The sequence below is a fragment of the Nannobrachium achirus genome, assembly GCF_963921795.1.
Source record: "Nannobrachium achirus genome assembly, chromosome: 9".
Taxonomy (NCBI): domain Eukaryota; kingdom Metazoa; phylum Chordata; class Actinopteri; order Myctophiformes; family Myctophidae; genus Nannobrachium; species Nannobrachium achirus.
In genome coordinates, this window is record NC_137818.1 from 47110202 (window position 1) to 47131297 (window position 21096).

A 21096-nucleotide genomic window follows, 5' to 3' on the forward strand; every position below is an offset into this window, starting at 1 on the left:
TATTACATAATCGTCTAATCGTGATTATTTGACATTATCGCAATTATTTTGTCATAATCGTCATAATCGTGAATGTTGAAAAATGACCAAAATAGTGGAAATAGCAGATCTTCAAGCTCACAACGCGTCGCATCGCGACGCGTTGTGAGCTTGTAGATCGGCTATTTCCACTATCAAAGTAATTTTTTAAGTAGTAAGTTGTCAAATATGTCAGTAATTTCTTTGTATATTTAGATTATGTGTCATATCTACCATGTACAACTTCAAAGCCTAAAAGCCAAACAGAAATGTAATTATCAACGACAAAAACACAATTACATCGTTAATCGCCAATTATTTGAGTGACAATTAATCGTCATGTAAAATGTCATATCGTGACAGCCCTACTGTCTGTCTGTCTGTCTGTCTGTCTGTCTGTCTGTCTGTCTCTCTCTCTCTCTCTCTCTCTCTCTCTCTCTCTCTCTCTCTCAATTTCAATTCAATTCAAAGGAGCTTTATTGGCATGAAAAAAACATACGTTTACATTGCCAATAAAGCAAGTTTCAAAACATAATAAAAACAGATTAAAATGGGGAACATATATACAGCATTATGTAAACAGAGGTATGTCACATTGTGTTGTTATGTACAGGTATATACAGGGTATGAAGCTTTTTGGAACAAATATCAGCATTTCTTTTTTTCTTGATACAATTTCAATTGTACAAAGGAAGGAAAAGTAAAAAAAAAAGACTCAAATTTAAAACGTGTTCAAAGCCAAAGGTAGCAGCTCTGTTTATACTATTATGTACAGTAGGTCTAGATGCCTCTCAATGGTTTGTAGTCCTTAGGGTGGTTGTATACCATTCTCTAGCCTTCTTTTATCTCAACAGTTCACAAATATTGCTGCTCTCTCTACCTCTCTCCCTCTCTCCCTCCCTCTCCCTCTCTCTCTCTCTCTCTCTCTCTCTCTCTCTCTGTGTCTCTCCCTCTCTCTCTCTCTCTCTCTCTCTGTCTCTCTACCAGAAGCCACCAGGCAGGAGCCAGACTCTGTAGCGCATGATTTCACGGTCCGCTGGGCTGAAGAGCGGCTCTTTGAAAATCTCCTAATTCAATCTAATCTTAACAAGGCAGGTGCCAGACAGACATCGTTGGTAAAACTACAAAAATGTAGGCAATGTGAAGGAAGGTCCACAGTGTTGAGAGATTAAAGGAGGAGGCGGCGGGGGGAATTAAAACATATATACGTACTTCAATATTTCTCTCCACTCTTCACCAGTGGTGGAAAGTACATTTACTTACTGTAAGTGCCGTACTTGAGTACATTGTTGATGTACTTTTGGCCTACTGGAGTACTTCCAATTTGTTATACTTAAAAATGTACCCCAACACTACATCTCAGAGTGAAACATTATACTTTTTACTCCACCACACTTATTAGAAGACGTTAGTTACTAGTTACTTTGTAGTTTTGGATAATTACTACAAAACACAAATTAACCACTTCAGCCCTATTTAAACTTTGACTTTTTGAAAATAGCCGATCTACAAGCTCAGATGTTTATGCAGTTTATAATTTTGAAAACTTCTCACTCTGAAGCAAGGAATAAAGTTAATGACAGGGTGGGGATTTAACTTTGTGAGCACCTCATCACCTGCACTGGAGTCATCACCCTGTGAACCCTCAGAAGCACTCGGCTCGCCATTGTTCGTTGACTTTTGTACTTTTACTCAAGTAAATTGATACATTACAGTATTGATACTTTTATTTAAGTAAAAGTTAAAGTACCGGTACTTTAACTTTTACCATCACTGCTCTTGACTCTTTCTGTTCAAATCACTCTATTCTGATTGAGAAATTAAAAGCTATCGGTCTTGACAGCGCAGCAGTGAGTTGGATGCCATCTTACCTGGTCTTACCCTGCCCCTCCCCTCCCAGTAAGCTGTGGTGTTCCTCAAGGTAGCATACTGGGACCTCTATTGTTTCTAATATATGTAAATGACATGGCATCTGCCAGCAACTGCAACCTGTTCCTGTTCTTGGATGACTCGGCTCTCCTAGTCTCGGACAAGGACCACTTGCAGTTTGAAAATACCTTTAGCTCTGAACTAAGTAAGATCTGCACATGGCTTAATGACAACTAAAAAAATCAACCAACAAACTCGTTTCCTACAGAGGATCGCCCCGATGGTCAATTTCAACACTCTGAAAACCATAGCTGGTGCAATCATTCAGACCTTCTTTGACTACGGAGTCCATGTATGGTATCGCGACGCCACTAAGATACCCATGTACCTGACAAAATACTTTAAAAACGTCAAGGATGTCCACAATTTCAACAACAGAGGCAGCGCCAAAAAGATCACGTTCAACCCAGAGTCAACTCAAACAAAGGGTCAAACTCGTTCTACTGCTATACCACCAAAATGTGCAACGCCTTACCGAAGGCCTTAAAGGAGTGCCAATCCCTAACATCCTTTAAAACATCCTGAAAAACCACTTACAGGCGGCAGTCGCTCGTAACTGGTAAAAAATAAACCTAACCTAGCCTGACCCTTCTATTGTAAATATCTATACATTTTTTTGCATTTTCTTTCTGACGATATCTACTGCATAGTACTGTATCTATCTGTTTGTCATTCAATGTTATATGAGATACATAAAGCTTTCCTGTGTAAATAAGCCAAAAAGCTTACTAGGATCTCCTTTCAGTTGACCTTGCACCAGTGAACTGTACTGTCATGAAACTGTACCCTTTCCTATGCAAACTTCTGATGAAGACACACAGGAATTAGCCGATCTACAAACTCACAACACTCCTTGTCACAACATACTGTATTTTCATCTGGGTGTCCGCAGACAAATACATAATTTGGGGGTCCTTGACATGAAACTATTTGAGAACCACTGACTTAAACAGCATTAGGAAGCAAGCCCAAATAAGCACTTTAGAGACAAGCCCCAAAAGAAAACGCAACCCGCAAGTATACCAATGTTTACAAGCGAGTTTACAGAAAAACGAGGCCAAAGTCGCTTATAATAAGCAGACTTGGCAACGCTGCTCCCTAATAAGGGCCAGGCTTCCTCTTGGCAACGCGGCAGAGGACAGTTTCTCTTCAAAGTGTTGTGAGGCTCACACACTGCAAGGACCGCTGGGGGGGGGCAAGCCACCGTCAGCGCCAAGGTCTGGACCAGATCCTGAACAGGTGGAGGAGCCATAGGTAACAGCACCAGGTATACAGGAAACACTGGCTTTCTGGAGAGTTCTCAATCATGGCTACATTTCACCGGAGATTACCCAGGAGTACAAGCACTGAGCTTGTATGTGCTACTTCTTGAAAGTAACAGCTCAGTGGTCTTGTGGTTAGTGCAGGGGTCTTCAACAAGGGGTCCGGGACCCCTAGGGGGTCCTCAGAGTTACTACAGTGGGTCCTCCAAATCTTTGTGTGATAGAAACTATTTTTTTTCTCCTTTTTTATATTAACCATGTGAACCCTAGCGTCCATATTCTGAGAACTTTTGACGAAAATAGCAGATCTACAAGCTCACAACGCCTCGCGTTGTGAGCTTGTAGATCAGCTATTTTCAGCAAATAGCTTTGGTGTAGAGGGGAAAAGAGTACAGAGTGAAAGGTCAAGTTATTATTAAGTATTGACGGTTCAAGCGGTTCAAGTGGTTAAATATCTGAAAACACAAATTGACATGAATCCAAAATACACAGATGATTGTGCTGTCAAACGATGAAACTATATGGAATCATGAAAAGGTTGTGGGGGTCCCTGCTTCATCTCTCGCTCAACTAAGGGGTCCTTGGCCTGAAAACATTGAAGACCCCTGGGTTTTATTTTAGATTGTAATTAGAGAAAAGAAAAGATGAGTGTTAAAATGTTTCCATTTACTGCTTTCTATTGTTTTGTTTTATGCGTACAAGTGGCTAAATATGTCTTTTTAGACATAATAAGCTGGCAATTATTTTGTTACACCAGCCCCCATAAGTCACATCTGCCCATGAAAGATTGCGGTGCGCCTTGGGAATGGGCCTATTGTGTCTAAAAAGGAGAGAGGGCGAGATCATTTAGCGACCTACAACCGGGTCGCGACGTGGTCGGTAGTTTTCAGCGACCGGGTCGCAAAATCGAGCTACCGGGTCGCTAAATGGAGCGACCGGGTCGCTAAATCACCGACCGCGGCATTAAAGCGAGCGACCGGGTCGCTAAATGGAGCGACCGGGTCGCTAAATCACCGACCGCGGCACTAAAGCGAGCGACCGGGTCGCTAAATCGACCGACTGGGACGCTAATTCCATCGACCGGGACGCTAATTCCACCGACTGGGACGCTAATCCAGCGACCGGGTAGGTAAATCCACCGACCGGTGGTCGCTTCCACCGACCTACTAACCCTAACCCTAACCCTAAACCTAACCTCAGTAACCTTACCTCAGTTAGGCTAACCTGCCACGCAACCTCCCGACCGTTACCTCAGTTAGGCTAACCTGCCACGCAACCTCCCGACCGGGTCGCTAAATCACCGACCGCGTCGCTAAATCACCGACCGCGTCGCTAAAGCGAGCGACCGGGTCGCTAAATCGACCGACTGGGGCGCAAAATCTTCCGACCGGGTCGCTAAATCTACCGACCTAAAACTGCAGGCAGGTCGGTAGATTTAGCGACCGGGTCGGTCGATTTAGCGGCGCGGTCTGTGATTTAGCGACCCGGTCGCTCGATTTAGCGACCCGGTCGCTGAAAACTACCGACCACGTCGCGACCCGGTTGTAGGTCGCTAAATGATCTCGCTCCTACTGCTAAAAAGAGTATTTAGCCGCTTGCATGCATGCCACCATCATGGGGGCATGCATGCAAATCAAAATAGTTAAAAAGAAAGAAGTAAATGAAAACCATTTTAACACTCATCTTTTCTTTTCTCTAATGACTATCTAAAATATGAACCAGGTTCGATTCCAGGCCAGGCCAGCAATGTCGATGTGTGTCCCTGAGCAAGACTCTTAACCCCTAATTGCTCACGCGCTCGAACCAGCTGGGTTGGGCTGAAAATACTGAATTTCCCTCGCGGGAGGAAGTAGGTAACTATTATTATTAACCCTTGTTGTAAAAAAACAAAGTTGTCCTTTAAGAGTATGGACATGTTGCTTCTGATTGTGGAGGAAGGAGGGCTGTTAAAGAACAATTATTGTTTACATGGTGGTGGAAAACATTCTGCACGGTCAGCACTACTCTATCCTGGGTAAGAGAATTAAGGAGGGGAAGTTGAGCAGGATTAGCTAAAAAAAGGAAGGTACTCTCCCATGCTGAAGCAGTTAGGATGTCCGAGGGAACAATGAACGTGTGGCAGGACAGCAGGAACCTCCAGGAAAAGGTAATATAGCTGATAAAAATATCTCCATGGACAAGAAGAAACTATTTTAAGCATGGGTCATTAATTGTGCTCTTTAAATACACTATGGACTATAATGGTGCCTCCCTGTCCTCTATGGTGCTTCCTATGGTGTTTCCCTGTCATTTATGGTACTTCCTATGGTGCTTCCCTGTCATCTATGGTGATTCCCTGTGTTCTAGCTCCTTTCGGAACCTCTCACTCCGCTGCTATGCAGCTACGAGATGAGGTTCTGCTCATGACATGCCCAAATAAGCTTTTTACAGGGGTAGTTCGCCAGGTTATCAACCGCTCTTACCGTCACCAAGCGTTGTATCCAAAAAGCAATGGTCCTATACCCGTCTCTTGCATCTCTACTTTTTTAGCGGCGGGGGTAATCCAATCGATGTGTATGTTGAAAGTAAACAATACTTTAAACACGCTCATTTTGTCAGCCAGCTCCATGTTTTCCCAGTGAAATGTTACGGAAGCAGTCACGTGACTCGCCATTAATCTGTGTTACAGCCACCAATCGGTCGGAGCGAGAAATGGCCACAGGCTGACAAAAAAACACAGAACTGGCTGACAAAACGAGCGCGTTTAAAGTATTGTTTCAACAAATCGCTTGGATTACCCCCGCCGCTAAAAAAGTAGAGATGCAAGAGACCGGTATAGGACCATTGCTTTTTGGATACAACGCTTGGTGACGGTAAGAGCGGTTGATAACCTGGCGAACTACTCCCGCAAAAAGCTCATTTGGGCATGTTATGAGCAGGAACCTCATCTCGTAGCTGCATCTTACCACTGTACCACCATGGTTCCTGCTAAATCTGTTCTCTTGCACGTGTTCAACAGTTTGGCACAAAACTGTTGTAAAAAAATAATAATAATAATAAATACACGCAAGCATGAAACTTCTGGTGAAAAAGCACAGACTTTTCTGACTGGTCTCCGACCCAGTGTTTGGTAAACACTGGGCTACCTAACGTGGTGCGAGAAAAGGAAGCCATAGCCTCTTTAACTCATTCTGTGCCGATCCCGAACTAGTTCGGCTTTATTTCAATCCAATACAATTTTTTTTTTATTAATTCACTTACCCCGAGCTGCTTGTAGAGTCGTGGGTGGTCCTGGCTCGCTAGCCGCTAGCCAGCTAGCCATTCTACTCTGTCCGACGATATATTCCATTAAAAATGGTTTAAAATACATTTTTGAGCTCCCCAATGTTCACCCAATGTTCGGCGCCGCTTCCGATGAGTACACGAGTGTGCCGATCCCGAAGTAGTCCGGCTTTTTTTAATTAAATGAATAAAATGATAAGAGGCCTTCTGAAGCCTGGCCTGATTTTTCTAGCTACTAGCCGAAAGCTAGCAACCTCCCGGCCGGCCGTTATTTGCGAACGAAATCGCCAATCTCCGCCTAATCCAATGAAAGACCATCTTTGAAGGCTTATATCTCTGGATTGTGTCTTTAGGGAAGCGGCGCGAGGTTTATTTACGGCGAAATCGCCCAAAAATGATCTTTTAGATGACAAAATGGGAATAGCCATTCTGTTAGCATTATCATCCGGGACATTTCCATGACGTGCATGAACGTGAGCATGTGAGGTCCTGGAAGGTGAGGTCCTGGAAGCTAAAGCGCTCGCCTATGAGAGATACCCTGGCATTCCTTGGCCCCTAGAGGGCGCTGGCACAGAATGAGTTAAAAGAAGGGCTAGAGTAAGCACACTGGGCTGGCTAACGTGGTGCAAGAAAAGGAAGCCATAGCCTCTTTAAAAGAAGGGCTAGAGTAAGCACACTGGGCTACCTAACGTGGTGCGAGAAAAGGAAGCCAGCCTCTTTAAAAGAAGGGCTAGAGTAAGCACACTGGGCTACCTAACGTGGTGCAAGAAAAGGAAGACATAGCCTCTTTAAAAGAAGGGCTAGAGTAAGCACACTGGGCTGGCTAACCATGGCGCTACACGCGCTGCACTCAGGGTTGACGCGGCCTGGCTTATCATAAAAGGCTTCCTCTGTAACATCCTCCTGGAGGATATCAAAGACCTTTTGTGGTGGGAGATATAACTTGAGAGGGATCAAATGAGGAAGAAAAAATAGCATTTGCCTCCTCTTCAGCCAGCCAGTATTTTGTCAAAGAAGTACTACGTTTCAGTGAAGGCAGACCCCATGTTTACAGTAGGTGAAGTTGTTTGGGTGGATAAGGGGTCCTATTATTTCCACTAAAAACTTGGAATGGGGATAACTGGTGCTGTGGTGATCTTAGTGATTATTTGATCAATTATTTCTTTCTATTAGATTTTTTTAAGTAATCAACTGTTGCAGTCTTATTGCGACGAAGGTCTCAGTTTAGTATGTGAAACAGCACATGCTGACTCCGTCCGTCTGGATGTGTACACTTTTTTACGGTCTATGGGTTTGCCGCTCTGACGTCACTGTGATGTCAGGTGAACAACTCTAACAGAATGGGTTTGCCGCTCTGACATCACACTCTGACTTTGCTGTGATGTCAAGGGAACCACACTAACAGATTCCCTTTTATGCCCATACATGGAGATCCCTGATGTCATCAATATTAAGCCCATATCTAACAGGACTTCATATGGGAATGCCCATATATGGAGGACACATCGGCTACATACCACACTAACAGAATCCATATATGGCCAAGAATGATGGCCAAGACAGCCCATATCTGTGTGCCTGGTTCTACAGACAGGGATCTTCATGTACTGTATGGGCATAAAAAGGATTGTATGTACAGATGTTTCCTGTTGAGGCACATTTCACCCAGGTTTTTTCATCTCACTCACTTCACTTTGTCTGCTGACCTCACTCAGCAATGAAATAAACAGAAAACAAACAAAAATAAAACAATTCACAGGAGGCAAGCAGTGATCACCCCATGATGTGCACTGCAATGTAGTTTCAAATGCACTACATTGCAGGTGCTTTTTGAGAGTGAAAAAATAAGAAGACCTGTGTGACGTGTGATCTGGGCAGCTTGCCCCAGAAAATGTGCAAATCTCAACAGGAAACAAACAGATGTCAAATGTCATAAACGTCATGGGACTTTCACATAACGAACAGTAAGCATGTTTGGGCTCTCACAGCATATCTCCATATACAGTACATGGATCTCCATATATGGGTACCAGCCTACCAGGGGTCTCCATACAGTACATGGGTAACTGATCCGATATACATCACTGGCCAGATGGCCAAGACAGCGCGTCGTCGCTTGTTGCCCTGAGGTGTCTTACTAGTTATGCTACTGTATCTAAAGATATGTACGAACAACATGTGTTTTATGTATGTGTATTGTGTGTGCATAGATTCATTTGAACAAATAATTCCCCCATGTTTAATAGCCTAATGGATTTCCCCCTCCCAAAGCATGACAGTCAATGTAAACTACACAAGGATTGTTCATATGATAAGCTTATGTACATTTATGAGCTCGGACCCACTCAATAGTGGATACTTTTTAGTACCCCGTTTTGTGCCACTTTCACACCACTCTACCCAGTTCCTTGTAGTGGAAAACCTGGCAAAAGTGTGTGGGGTGGAGTGGAGTGGGGCCATGCTTATGGAAAAGCGGCTTTACAAACAACTTGAAGACGCACATGAACTCACGCAAGCACATATCGTCATTGTCGGGTGGAAACCTTGTATGTCCAAAACCGTTTCGTTTTATCATTTAAAAAAATGAACTAAACTAGTGAAAACAGCCGATCTACAAGCACACAACGCCTCGCACCGCGAGGCGTTGTGTGCTTGTAGATCTGCTGTTTTCACTACTTTCGTGCGACGGCCTTGTCTGATGAAGCAGGGCTTTACTTCACGAAAAAACGTACACATTTGAAACTTGGAGATACGAGGTTTCTGCCCGACAGTGACGATATAGTATGTTGAAGCTATATAGTGCAGGCCTACTACTGTAAGGAAAAGGAGTAGAGGCATGTTACGCCTATAGAAGCCGTGCAGGGAGAGGGGGGGGATGGCAGAGCCTGCCCAGACGAAGGCCGGAGCAGCATATGGTGGGACTCTGCAGTCTGCACCCATCCATGCCCACCCTCCACCATCACTGTCCATTTAGCTTTTTTTCCCTCCCTTTTCCTTCCATGTCTCTCTGTCTGACGTGAGCCATGCGGTGGAACTCACCAAACATGCGGATAATGTATGCGCTTCGATGATGAGGAATTGAAATGCATATACGTATACCACCAATGAATGCACCCATATACTGTAGATGGAAGCACACACAAACGAACGCGCACACACGAACACACACACGCACACGCACGCACGCACGCACACACACACACACACACACACACACACACACACACACACACACACACACACACACACACACACACACACACACACACACACACACACACACACACACACACACACACACACACACACACACACACACACACACACACACACACACACAGAGGGAGTGGTGGTGTGTGCGGGGCCATTACTGCTTGCATGCTGTGCGGAGGCACAGCAGGCTGCCACTCTGTGAGGGATGGAGGGTGATACAAATGACATCTGTCTGCAGTGAACAAACACCCATCCGTCTACCCGGGCTGGAAGGAGGCGAGGCAGGGGAGCTGCCACTGCTGGGGGTGGTGGTGGGTGGGGAGGTGGGTGGAGGGGCTCTCAAGGACCCCTCAGACTGGGGGTCTACGCATAACTCCACACTAATATATGTAAACACGTAAATATTAACACACGCGCGCACACACGCACACTCACTCGCGGGCATGAGCTGTTTAACATCGTGTTATAAGTCTTCCCGCAGGACAGAGAGAGGGCAAAGTACGGTGCGCAGAATTACGGCAGCAATTGGTTTTGCATATTGCAAAAAAGAAAAAATCAACAACACATAATCGCATCTCCGAGCCAAATTTACACGACGCCACTTAACGTGACGTTAATGAAAGGTTCAGTGCGTTCGAAGAGCATGCAAAGTGTTTCATTATCCTCGTTGTAGCTCTCAGAGCCATGCCCTCCAGTGTTAACTTCATACATAATTCCATACAGTGACAAAGTAGCATCAACCGCCCTAAATCCCCACACAGCACGAGCGGGAAGACATGTTTCCTTTACCTGACATGTGAATGTTGTTACTCTCCCCCTCTCTCTCTCTCTCTCAGTGCTGCCGGCGTGCAGAGGCGGGCGGCACCAACTGTTTTTCACTCAACAATCAAATCATAGGGATCTACTGTACATACAGTAGGAACGGCAACAGCATGGCTCTATAGAGGTATGCATGGCTCCCATGTGAACCTTGGAAATCATGTATACCTATACCCTGTGACGTCAGTTGTCTATCATGTCATCATAGGCCATATTATATGACATACAATTTAAGCAAGGTTTCAGACCAAAGGGAGAGCCTTGGCTGAATATCTCACTAGATGTGAAACATAATTGAAGAATATTAGATACAACATACAGTACGTGAAGACTATTATATAGTGGCGGTGGCCCTCCTCACTCTTATATATCCAACGTCAGCTATAACTCCACTGCCTCTCATACACGTGTGGATCCAGAGTGGATGAGAACTTTACCCACACACCAAGTTGGCTTGGCTGTGGCTTTATTCAAGTCTCTATATAAGTTGGGGGTGCTCAGTTGACAAAGGTCATGACAGTTGTCGAGATTCCCAGGCAGCCATCTGGCTCCACTTTGAGCTTTCACAACATCCAGTACAAAGTGGAGCTTAAGTCCGGCGTCCTCTGCAAGAGGAAGACCACACACAGGCAAATACTGCTGGACCTCAATGGGATCATGAGACCCGGTCTGAACGCTATTCTTGGACCGACAGGCGGTGGAAAGTCCTCTTTCCTCGACATACTTGCTGCGAGGAAGGACCCGGCAGGTCTGTCTGGGGAGGTTCTCATAGACGGAGCTCCACAGCCTTCCAACTTCAAGTGTCTCTCGGGCTACGTTGTTCAGGATGACGTGGTGATGGGCACACTGACGGTGCGGGAGAACCTCCGCTTCTCTGCGGCGCTGCGCCTCCCAAGCTCGGTGCCGCAAGGGGAGAAGGAGGCTCGTGTGAATCACCTGATCAAAGAGCTAGGACTCACCAAGGTGGCCGACTCCAAGGTGGGCTCGCCGTTGAGACGGGGGATCTCAGGCGGGGAGAGGAAGAGGACCCACATCGGCATGGAGCTCATCACTGACCCCTCTGTTCTCTTTCTGGATGAACCCACCACAGGCCTGGACGCCAGCACTGCAAACTCTGTCCTGCTGCTGCTGAAAAAGATGGCCAGTCATGGACGCACCATCATCATGACCATCCACCAACCGCGGTACTCCATCTACAGACTTTTTGACAGCATGACGTTGCTGGTTAGTGGCAGAATGGTGTACCATGGGCCTGCACCAAATGCTCTGGACTACTTTAGCAACATTGGTTATGCTTGTGAACCTCACAACAACCCGGCGGACTTCTTTCTAGATATCATCAATGGAGACGCAACTCTCCCCAGTATCACCAAGATGCAGGGCTCTGAAGGACTGGACATTGAGGTGTCGAGCAGCCCCAGACAGAGCATTGAAGAGTGCCTGGTGGAGGAGTACAGGAACAGTAGCAACTATAGGGATACGCAGGCCGAGCTGGAGCGCATCACCAACGGTAAAGAGTGCAGCGACCAGCCAAGGTCCTGCGTCATCACTTACAACACCTCCTTCTTTCACCAGTTCCGCTGGGTGTTCAAGAGAACATTACGGGATCTCATGCTGAATCCACAGACCTCAGTGGCCCAGCTGCTAGTGAACATTATCCTGGCTCTCATTGTGGGCGCTACTTTCTTCGACGTCAAATACGACCAGAGTGGGATCCAGAACAGGATGGGAGTCCTCTTCTTCATCTCCACCTACCAGTGTTTCAGCGCCGTGTCTGCGGCTGAACTCTTCATCAGAGAGCGGAAGTTCTTTATGCATGAGTACATCAGTGGCTACTACAGAGTGTCTGTTTACTTCTTGACTAAGATCCTTGCTGACATCATCATTTTGCGCACCATCCCCACCGTCATCTTCTGTATCATCACCTACTACCTGATCGGTTTGAAAGGCACAGCTTCTGCCTTTATCATCTTCACACTGACAGTGGCTCTAGTGGCATACACTGCCACAGCCATGACCATGGCCATATCAGCAGACCTGAACACGGTCGCTTTAGCAAACATCTTGATGACCATCGTCTTCGCTTTCATGATGATCTTCTCTGGTCTGCTGGTGAACCTCCCCACAGTGGAGTACTGGCTGGCCTGGGCCAAGTACTTCAGTATTCCTCGCTATGGTCTGGCTGCCCTCAAAATCAACGAGTTTGTGGGTTTGAAGTTCTGTGATGACAATGCCACCATTTCCAGCTGCAACATGAGCCTAGCTGGCCTAACATGCACAGGGGAACAGTACCTGGAGTATCTAGGAGTAGAATACACCACATGGGGTCTGTGGCAGAATCACGTGGCTCTGGCATTCATGGCTGTTGTCTACCTCAGCATCGCCTTCCTGAAACTACGCTTCATCAAGAAGTTTACTTAAGAGCATGTCTCTCTGGCAGTTTATTGTCCTCTTCACTGAGAAAACACAAGGCCAGTCAGTTAGGGACTGTCCGTCATTCATCCACCAGGGGGGCTAGAGCAGATCTGATTTCGTTCTTTTTTACCCCCCCCCCCCCCACACACACACACACACACACACACCAACCATAAACCATATTTTTTATTCACACCAACAGTAGGAGAATGAATGCCGATCTTGTCTGAAGTTTATTAGGCAATGTAACCTTTGGGGTTACATACTGTAAAGGGTCATTTGAACTCAATGGACTTTTGGGAGAAAGGTTAAATGAAAACAAGTGACAAAAGTTTACTGAAAACTTTAGGACTAGATTAGAACAATAGTCTGTTTGACACTAACTAAATGTTTTTAAAATGTGAAAGGCCTGGTGGTGCATGAGTAAAGGGACGTTCACACTGAGCACTATAATTAACTATAACGATACTACAACTATATCGCTCACCATTGTACATTTTGAGCGGTGCTAGCCACTCCAATACGTGACTTGCCGCTCTGACATCACACTCTGACTTCACTGTGATGTCAAGGGAACCACACTAACAGATTCCCTTTTATGCCCGTGACTGTGTACGTCCCTATCCGTATCCCTTTCCTAATTGGACAATATAATGGATAAATAAATATCACAATATACGTATAATACCGGTAGGTAAGACGGAATTCGGATGTGGAAGAATGTCACTTTTTCGTGTCCACTTGACTTGGAACAATTTTTAAAACTATATTTTTTACAGTTATAGTGTTCAGGGTTCAAATCTTGTTCCCAGTTGGTCTTTATTACCTGTCAAGTACAGCGTTCGGTTGCGTAACTGTATCTGTTTGCGTTCATGCCCGTAGACAATCAGGGACCAGCATTCCTGGCGCAGAAGCAGGCCATACATGGCCACAAGTGCACAAGCTGCAAGTTGGCACCTTCGACAGAGTGCATGCAGTCTTGTTTTTGGTCTTTGTAATGCAAGGAGAGTGGATACAGTCCACCTCCCTCTCACAATACAAGACCACAAGGACCTTTTGGGTGTTATCCTTTTAGACCAAGTTACTACTTGTGCTGTTTTTACATTTCTGTCTAATAAAATATTCAATCAATCAATCAATCAATCAATCAATCAATCAATAAATCAATCAAATGTAGTTCCCATAGGAGAGGGAAGAGCATGGATGGAGCCCACTTCCAGGGAGTGTGTGTGCGAAATGTACATTTCATAAAATGTATTTAACAATTACATTTTAGTTTGTTTTAATTTAGGCATTTAAAGGGATAGTTCACCCAACAAAATATTTTTTTTCTATCGATTACTTTAATACCCCACGGCGACCTCAATTTATGGATATTTTTTAGTTTTTTAAATAATTTGATGACAAGCAGTGGTTCCCTATGGAGACACAAAGTGCCTGCTTTGTTCCCTATGGAGACACAAAGAGTCCCCTCAAATTATTGGCTTATTATGAATGCGACAAAAACTAAAACATCTATGAATTCAAGTAATGTGGTGAGTAATCAATAGAAAAAGAAAAAGTCATTCTGACTTCATGCTCTGACATCACTGTGATGTCAGGGGAACCACTCTTAACAGAATGGGTTTGCCGCTCTGACATCACGCTCTGGCTTCATTGTGATGTCACACTAACAGAATCCCTTGTATGCCCATATATGGATTTCCCTGATGCCATCAATATTAAGCCCATATCTAACAGGAGTTCATATGGCAATCCCCATAAATGGAGGCCACATTGGCTACATACCACACTACAGAATCCATATACTGTATGGCCAAGACAGATGGCCAAGACAGCCCATATCTGTGTGACTGGTTCTACAGACAGGGATCTCCATGTATGGGCATAAAAGGGTATGATGTCAGATGTCATAGACATCATAGGACTTTCACATAACGAATAACTGACTAAGAATGTTTGGGCTCTCACAGCATATCTCCATATACAGTACATGGATCTCCATATGGGTACCAGGGGTCTCCATATATGGGTAACTGGTCCGATATACATCACTGGCCAGATGGCCCATGTTGCCCTGAGGCATCTTACTAGTACTATTATAAAATATATAACTTTGAGTTCATGGAATTCAATGGGTCTCGTTTTTATTCTGTCTCCTGTGCTGCTCGTGACCCACTCGCATTTAGTCTGTTTCCAGCAGCAGCAGAGACAAGGATTCCTTCATGCCTGCTGTAGTCCGCCTGAATCGAACCCTGGTGGATTTATAATATTATTTTGTTGAGGTGAGAATGCACCAATCAAAGCCAGGCGCTTGCCAAAACAACAGCACCACGTTCGCCTGAGAATAGAGGCCTCCTACTGGCCCTCAGGGCGGTTTCGTTTGAAGTGAGAAGAGGAACTGAACCGACCTTAGCAATCTGACTATAAATGCTTCACACGACGTGTGTGTGTGTGTGTGTGTGTGTGTGTGTGTGTGTGTGTGTGTGTGTGTGTGTGTGTGTGTGTGTGTGTGTGTGTGTGCGCGCGTGCGTGTGACTATGTGAGAGAGAGAGAGGGAGATTGGTGTGTGGTGTTGCGTGCACAAGAAGTTTTGGTGCTGTGTAGAGGTTTGCAAGATTACCCACAGACAGACAAGAGGACACAAGGATTCACAGAAAATTGAGGGACATACGTATATAAATGTATATATATTGTCGTTGTCGGGTGGAAACCTTGTCCAAAACTGTTTGTTTTGAATTTATCATTTTTAAAATGATTTAAACTAGTGAAAACAGACAATCTACAAGCACACAACGCCCCGCACCGCGAGGCGTTGTTCGCTACTTTTGTGCAATGGCCTTGTATGATGTAGCAGTGCTATACTTTGCGAAGAAATTTACACATTTGAAACTTGGAGATACAAGGTTTCTGCGATTCTGCCCGACAGTGACGATATATACATACATACAAAATACATACATACATACATGTGACATGTGTGTGTGTGCTTCTGTGTGTGCGTGCATACACGCGTACGTTATGTACACAGCCTAGCTTCCCTTTTGGGAAAGTGCACCTATTTAGCAGTTGTTGTTCTTCTCACAAATCATAAAATGACTTTGATAGACATGCTTTGCAGAGAACCTCCTCTGCATTAATTTTCTTTTTGGCGAAGTAGCCATTGGAACACACAATTATACTTGTGCAATATTTGTGCTACTGTATGTGTGTGTGTGTTCGTGAGCATGTGCACAGTGTGTGTCTGCGTACAGTACAGTAGGCTATGCGCCTACACTGTGTGTGCGCGCGCGTGTGTGTGTGCGTGCGTGTGTGTGTGTGTGCATGTGTGTGTGTGTGTGTGTGTGTGTGTGTGTGTGTGTGTGTGTGTGTATGCGCGCCATACTCTAAGTTGTTAAGTGTGTCGCCTCGCAGGGACCTGACTGGCATTTAGGCAGAATATTCCCACAAGCCAATGTGTAATTAATTAGCCTGCTGTTCAGCAGCCCCCCCTCCCCCTCCCCCCCCAACTCACTTCCTGCCCAACCCCAGCCTCATAAGCTAAAACGAGGATAATCAGATCCAGTGGGACTTCTTCACAGCCACTGACACCCCCCCCCCCTCCCCCCAACCTTCCCAGCGCAACTACCCCCCCCCCCCACCCCCCACTCATCCCCTCCCCCTCCCCTTTAAAAGCTGCTAGCCGAGGCAGGCACGTGACGGCGCCTCCTTCCTCGTCAATGACCTCCGCCCATCTGGCACTCAGCTGAGTGCAGGGGCCGGAGCCTAATTTATGCTCCCGGGCGCGCAAAAAACGGCAGAGCTACAAGCTCACGAGGCGTCGCATCCCTGGCGCCTTCGTGAGCTTGTAGGTCGGCTATGTTCCGTATACGCGCCGCCGCCGTTGAGATCCAAGCGGGGCTCGACGTGAAGGGGACAGCGGGGAGCACCGTGGGGACGAGACTCCTCTCCTCTTCCTCATTAACCTTATCATGTTAACGCGGCGAAGGCGGGCCCCGGGACTCGACTCTTCTCCGTTTTTTTCCCCCCCCCTTTCTTTCTTTTCCCTCTTCTCTCTCAAGGTGATGTCAGAGGATCGCTGACTACAAATCCCAGGGTGCACAGGGAGGAATTAGCCCCGGTCTCACATGAAGAGGTTCTGACCCGGGCTTGTTCGGGAAGCCAGATTAAAGCGAGGGAGCCCCGAGACTAGAGGGGGATAAAGGCCAAAGCCTCTTACATGGCTGTAATTTGAGACGAAGAGGAAAGAACCAACCACCGCCACAAACCTGACAGCTCTGTGTTCCCGCAATGCAGGGAATGCTAGCTGCGCCGCCAGCCTATAGCTGTCGGTTCAGCAGGCATTTAGCCCCCCGTGACACCGCTGTTTGATGTTCCCATCACGTCCCTGTGACTGATACCCAACTTAGATCTCACAAAGTCAACTACCCCGCTGAGCGTAGGTCTGTACAGCTGCTGCCAATCATGAGTTTATTAACATATATACGTCCAAACGAGACTAGGCGAGACTAGGCGAGACTAGGCAAGCCTGCGCGCCTATATTCAGCCGCCTTGAGATGTTGCCACACTACGCAGGAGGCCCGACATGGAGAAGTTCAGCTGGACGCCACAGTGAAGTCCTTGCAGGACCATTTGGTTACATTTTGTACACTCCCAGGGCTCTATTTTGATTGTCTTAAGTACCGGCTCTTATGCCTTAACTTAAAGGCCTGTCCATACTGTCTCTGACCACCGAACTTTTTGTCTGAAAGGTCCGGTTCAACTAGAAAAAGTCACTCGCATCTCTGAAAAGCATTACCTCGAATTAGAGTTCGGAAAGCTGCACGTCGGAAAGTCGGAACTCTATGACGAACGGTTCGGTGGTCGGAGACAGTATGGACAGGCCTTAAAGTTTAAAGCCTACATTTTCTACGGTGCAGGATACAGCCGGGACGACTTGCCTCTTCTCTCCAATCTCTCATCTTCTGTTCTGGTGGCTCGTAAACTGGAAGTTTAGTTGAGTCACTCTTGCGGGAAAATGAAACACTTTCAGCGTGACAGTGTTTATTTTTTCCGATGCCAACAATGAACTAATGAAGGACGCTTCTGCTTGACTTGACTTCTCTGTCGACGCAATTACCTAAACATGAGGGTCGTGCAGAAAACAACAGAAAATTATTCTACGTTGCCCCTACAATGGCTGTATCGAAGAACACACATGGTCCAGATTTACTGAACCAAATAGTTCCAATATAATCTTGTTTGGTAGGAGTTTATGTTACTACGGTCACACAGTGTTTATATTGTTTGTGAGTATTATTCTTTTGTGTGTGCATTGACTCATTGGTTGGTTGTGGACATCATGGAGTGTGCATCCTCCAAAGAAGATGACTGAAGATGAAAGAAGATTTCCCACTGGTAACAGTGTAATTGTGTTGCACCTGCCATGATGATAAAGGCACAGAAGTGGATACTGATAAGACATTTCATCATGCATTACATTTTACAATTTAAAATTGAGGCATTTGGCAGACACTCTTAATCCAGAGTGATTTACAATAAGCAAGGTAATACATCAATACATCAACAAGAATACATCGAAGGCATAGAAATAGTAATCTAACAGAAAACGTAGGTTGGTCAAGCACTTATTCAGTAAAAGTAAACATGTTCTTGAGGAAAGTAAGTGCAATCATATCAGGGCAAATTAATGTCAACTATGTTTGTGCATTACTTCTAACAACAACAAAAAAATATGTTGTGAAGGTGAAAAATTGTTGATCATTCCACCAGTGTTTTGAGACGTCCTCATAACCGTCGAGGCCTTCAAATTAATGTCAATAGTAATTACCACGACTGAAGTGATAGGTATTACCTTTCATGCCCTTCACTTAGCCTGAATACAGCTTACAATGCTTGAGAAAGAAACAAGCTCCAGAACTAGATCAGTGGGTTTTTTTTACGCAATGGTACGGGTCAGCGCTCCCAGCAACATGTTTTCCTTCCACGCTGTGGCGTTAATGCTCATGACTCACAGAGTGCCCGGGGCTAAAGTACTCTCTGATAAAATCAAGAAGTCTGATTTGAAGCTTTAACCCATCAAGCCCGGGAACGCATCATTATTACGCATTATTACTTTAACCATTGTATATCGTCGTTGTTGGGTAGAAACCTCGTATCTCCAAGTTTCAAATTTGTACGTTCTTTCACAAAGTAAAGCCCTGCTTCATCGTACAAGGCCGTCGCACGAAAGTAGTGAAAACAGCAGATCTACAAGCACACAACGCCTCGCGGTGCGAGGCGTTGTGTGCTTGTAGATCGGCTGTTTTCACTAGTTTAAATCATTTTTAAAATGATAAATGCAAACCGAACGGTTTTGGACATGCAAGGTTTTCATCCGACAACGACGATATACTCAGCGAGGCTGTGAGCTTGTAGTTCTGAAAATCGTGAAAATGTGTGCAACACTTTGAATGTTTTTGACACGATTCTACAAAATGTCTTCTAAATCCTTCTAAGGTTTTTGAAAAACACATGTTTCTACGTCAGTGGTTTCCAAACCTTTTCATGTCAAGGACCCCTAGAATAATATGTATTTGGCCGCCGGCCCCCATCTCAAAAATATTATGTATCAGGGACCCCCCAGAAACAAATATTTGAGTTACAAATGTTCGCTTTTAAAAAGATATATTCAAAGCTTTTTTTCCCCAAAAATAGCAGATCTATCCACGGGTTTCCAACGCCCCATAGTGCATTGCGCAGACGTTGTACCAAGCTTCCGGCACCGCAGCCGAGTGTGATTTACAAGCTCACAACGGGCTGCATCTGCGACGCGACATGAGCTTGTACTGCTGTTAAACCGGAAGTGTGGTCCAAATAATCTCCAGTAAACTCCCGCAGAAACAGGTGGATAAGCTTGCAGCGTGGCGCTGTAAGCTTGTATATCTGCTATTTTTAAATAGTTCAAATACAAAATAATCCCCCGATCTTAACAGGTTAATAGACATGTTAAATACAGTACGTGGGGCTGATAATAACAGTTCCACTCCCCCTGCAGCAGAGCGGAGCTGATGGAGAAAATGGCCATGAATGAGTTTTTCGAAACGGAACAAGCCTTTTGTATCCCGCGGTCTCCATGGCAACTAGACAAGCGAGGAAGTGGGAGAGTTCAGCGCCGTTTCCTGGGGAGGCTCATGGCACCCGCTGCTTCGTATTTTTTCCGCCATATTTCAGTGCAGGCAGTACTAGACGTACCTTTCCTTTTTGCTCGCAGACAAGCAGCTGAACTCTAAAAGGAAATCGGTTACAGTACCGCCGTCAGCTAGGCTGTGCGGGTCGATCAACCAGGACAACATCCTTAACAACACTCAATAACATCCATATGCCAATGGACCCTGACGGATGTTTTCCTTTTCATCTCCTTTTAACATTGACAGCTGTTCACCGTGAATGCTTTACAGTTTACAGTTTAGGCATTTAGCAGACGCTTTTAATCCAAAGCGACTTGCAATAAGTAGGTAATACATCACTATAATAAGCAAGATAATATGTCAGTACATCAACAACAATATAACAAATGCATAGGAATATCAATCTAGAAAAACAATAATATAGGTAGACCAGGCACCGATCAGTAAAAAACGTTTCTAAAACCTAAAAAATGCTAACTAGCTTCATGTATGGTGTATGGTGCTTATAGAGCAGGGGTTCTCAAACCTCTTTAGGCTGTGACCCCGAAAAATAAACATATTTGAACTGGGGACCTCCACCCTCACAAGCACTTGGAATTGTAGGTATTATATTTAATGTGACTCGGTTCCACACATTAATGTTGTGAAAATAGCTGATCTACATGCTCACAAGGCCTCGCGTTTTTTTATTAAAATGGTCTTGAAAGTCCTTAAATTGTCACTTTATAAATGTGCAGATACTGACATTAAGCTAATCTGGGGACCCCACAAAATAATTTGGGGACCCCACTTGGGGTCCCGACCCCAAGTTTGAGAACCATGTTATAGAGCATATTAGTCACAAAAGTAAATTAATATAAATATTTGTTATAGATTGTCTAGAAACAACATAATGGAAAAAAGCTGTGTGTAAACACTGAACGATGGAAGACGTGTGTCCATTTAAAACTACTACAACAAATTGCAGATTTACAAGCTCACAACGCATCGCAACGCGGCAGCAGGCCTGT

At 45.1% G+C, this 21096-nt stretch overlaps 1 protein-coding gene across 1 annotated transcript; it reads left to right on the plus strand.

The window, feature by feature from the left end:
• Positions 1-11015: 11015 nt before the first annotated feature.
• LOC308290914 (broad substrate specificity ATP-binding cassette transporter ABCG2-like) lies at positions 11016-12923 on the plus strand (the record flags this gene model as incomplete). Its single annotated transcript, XM_080732827.1, has 1 exon — positions 11016-12923. The coding sequence occupies one exon, from the start codon at positions 11016-11018 to the stop codon at positions 12921-12923; it is 1908 nt and encodes a 635-aa protein (XP_080588953.1).
• Positions 12924-21096: the final 8173 nt, after the last annotated feature.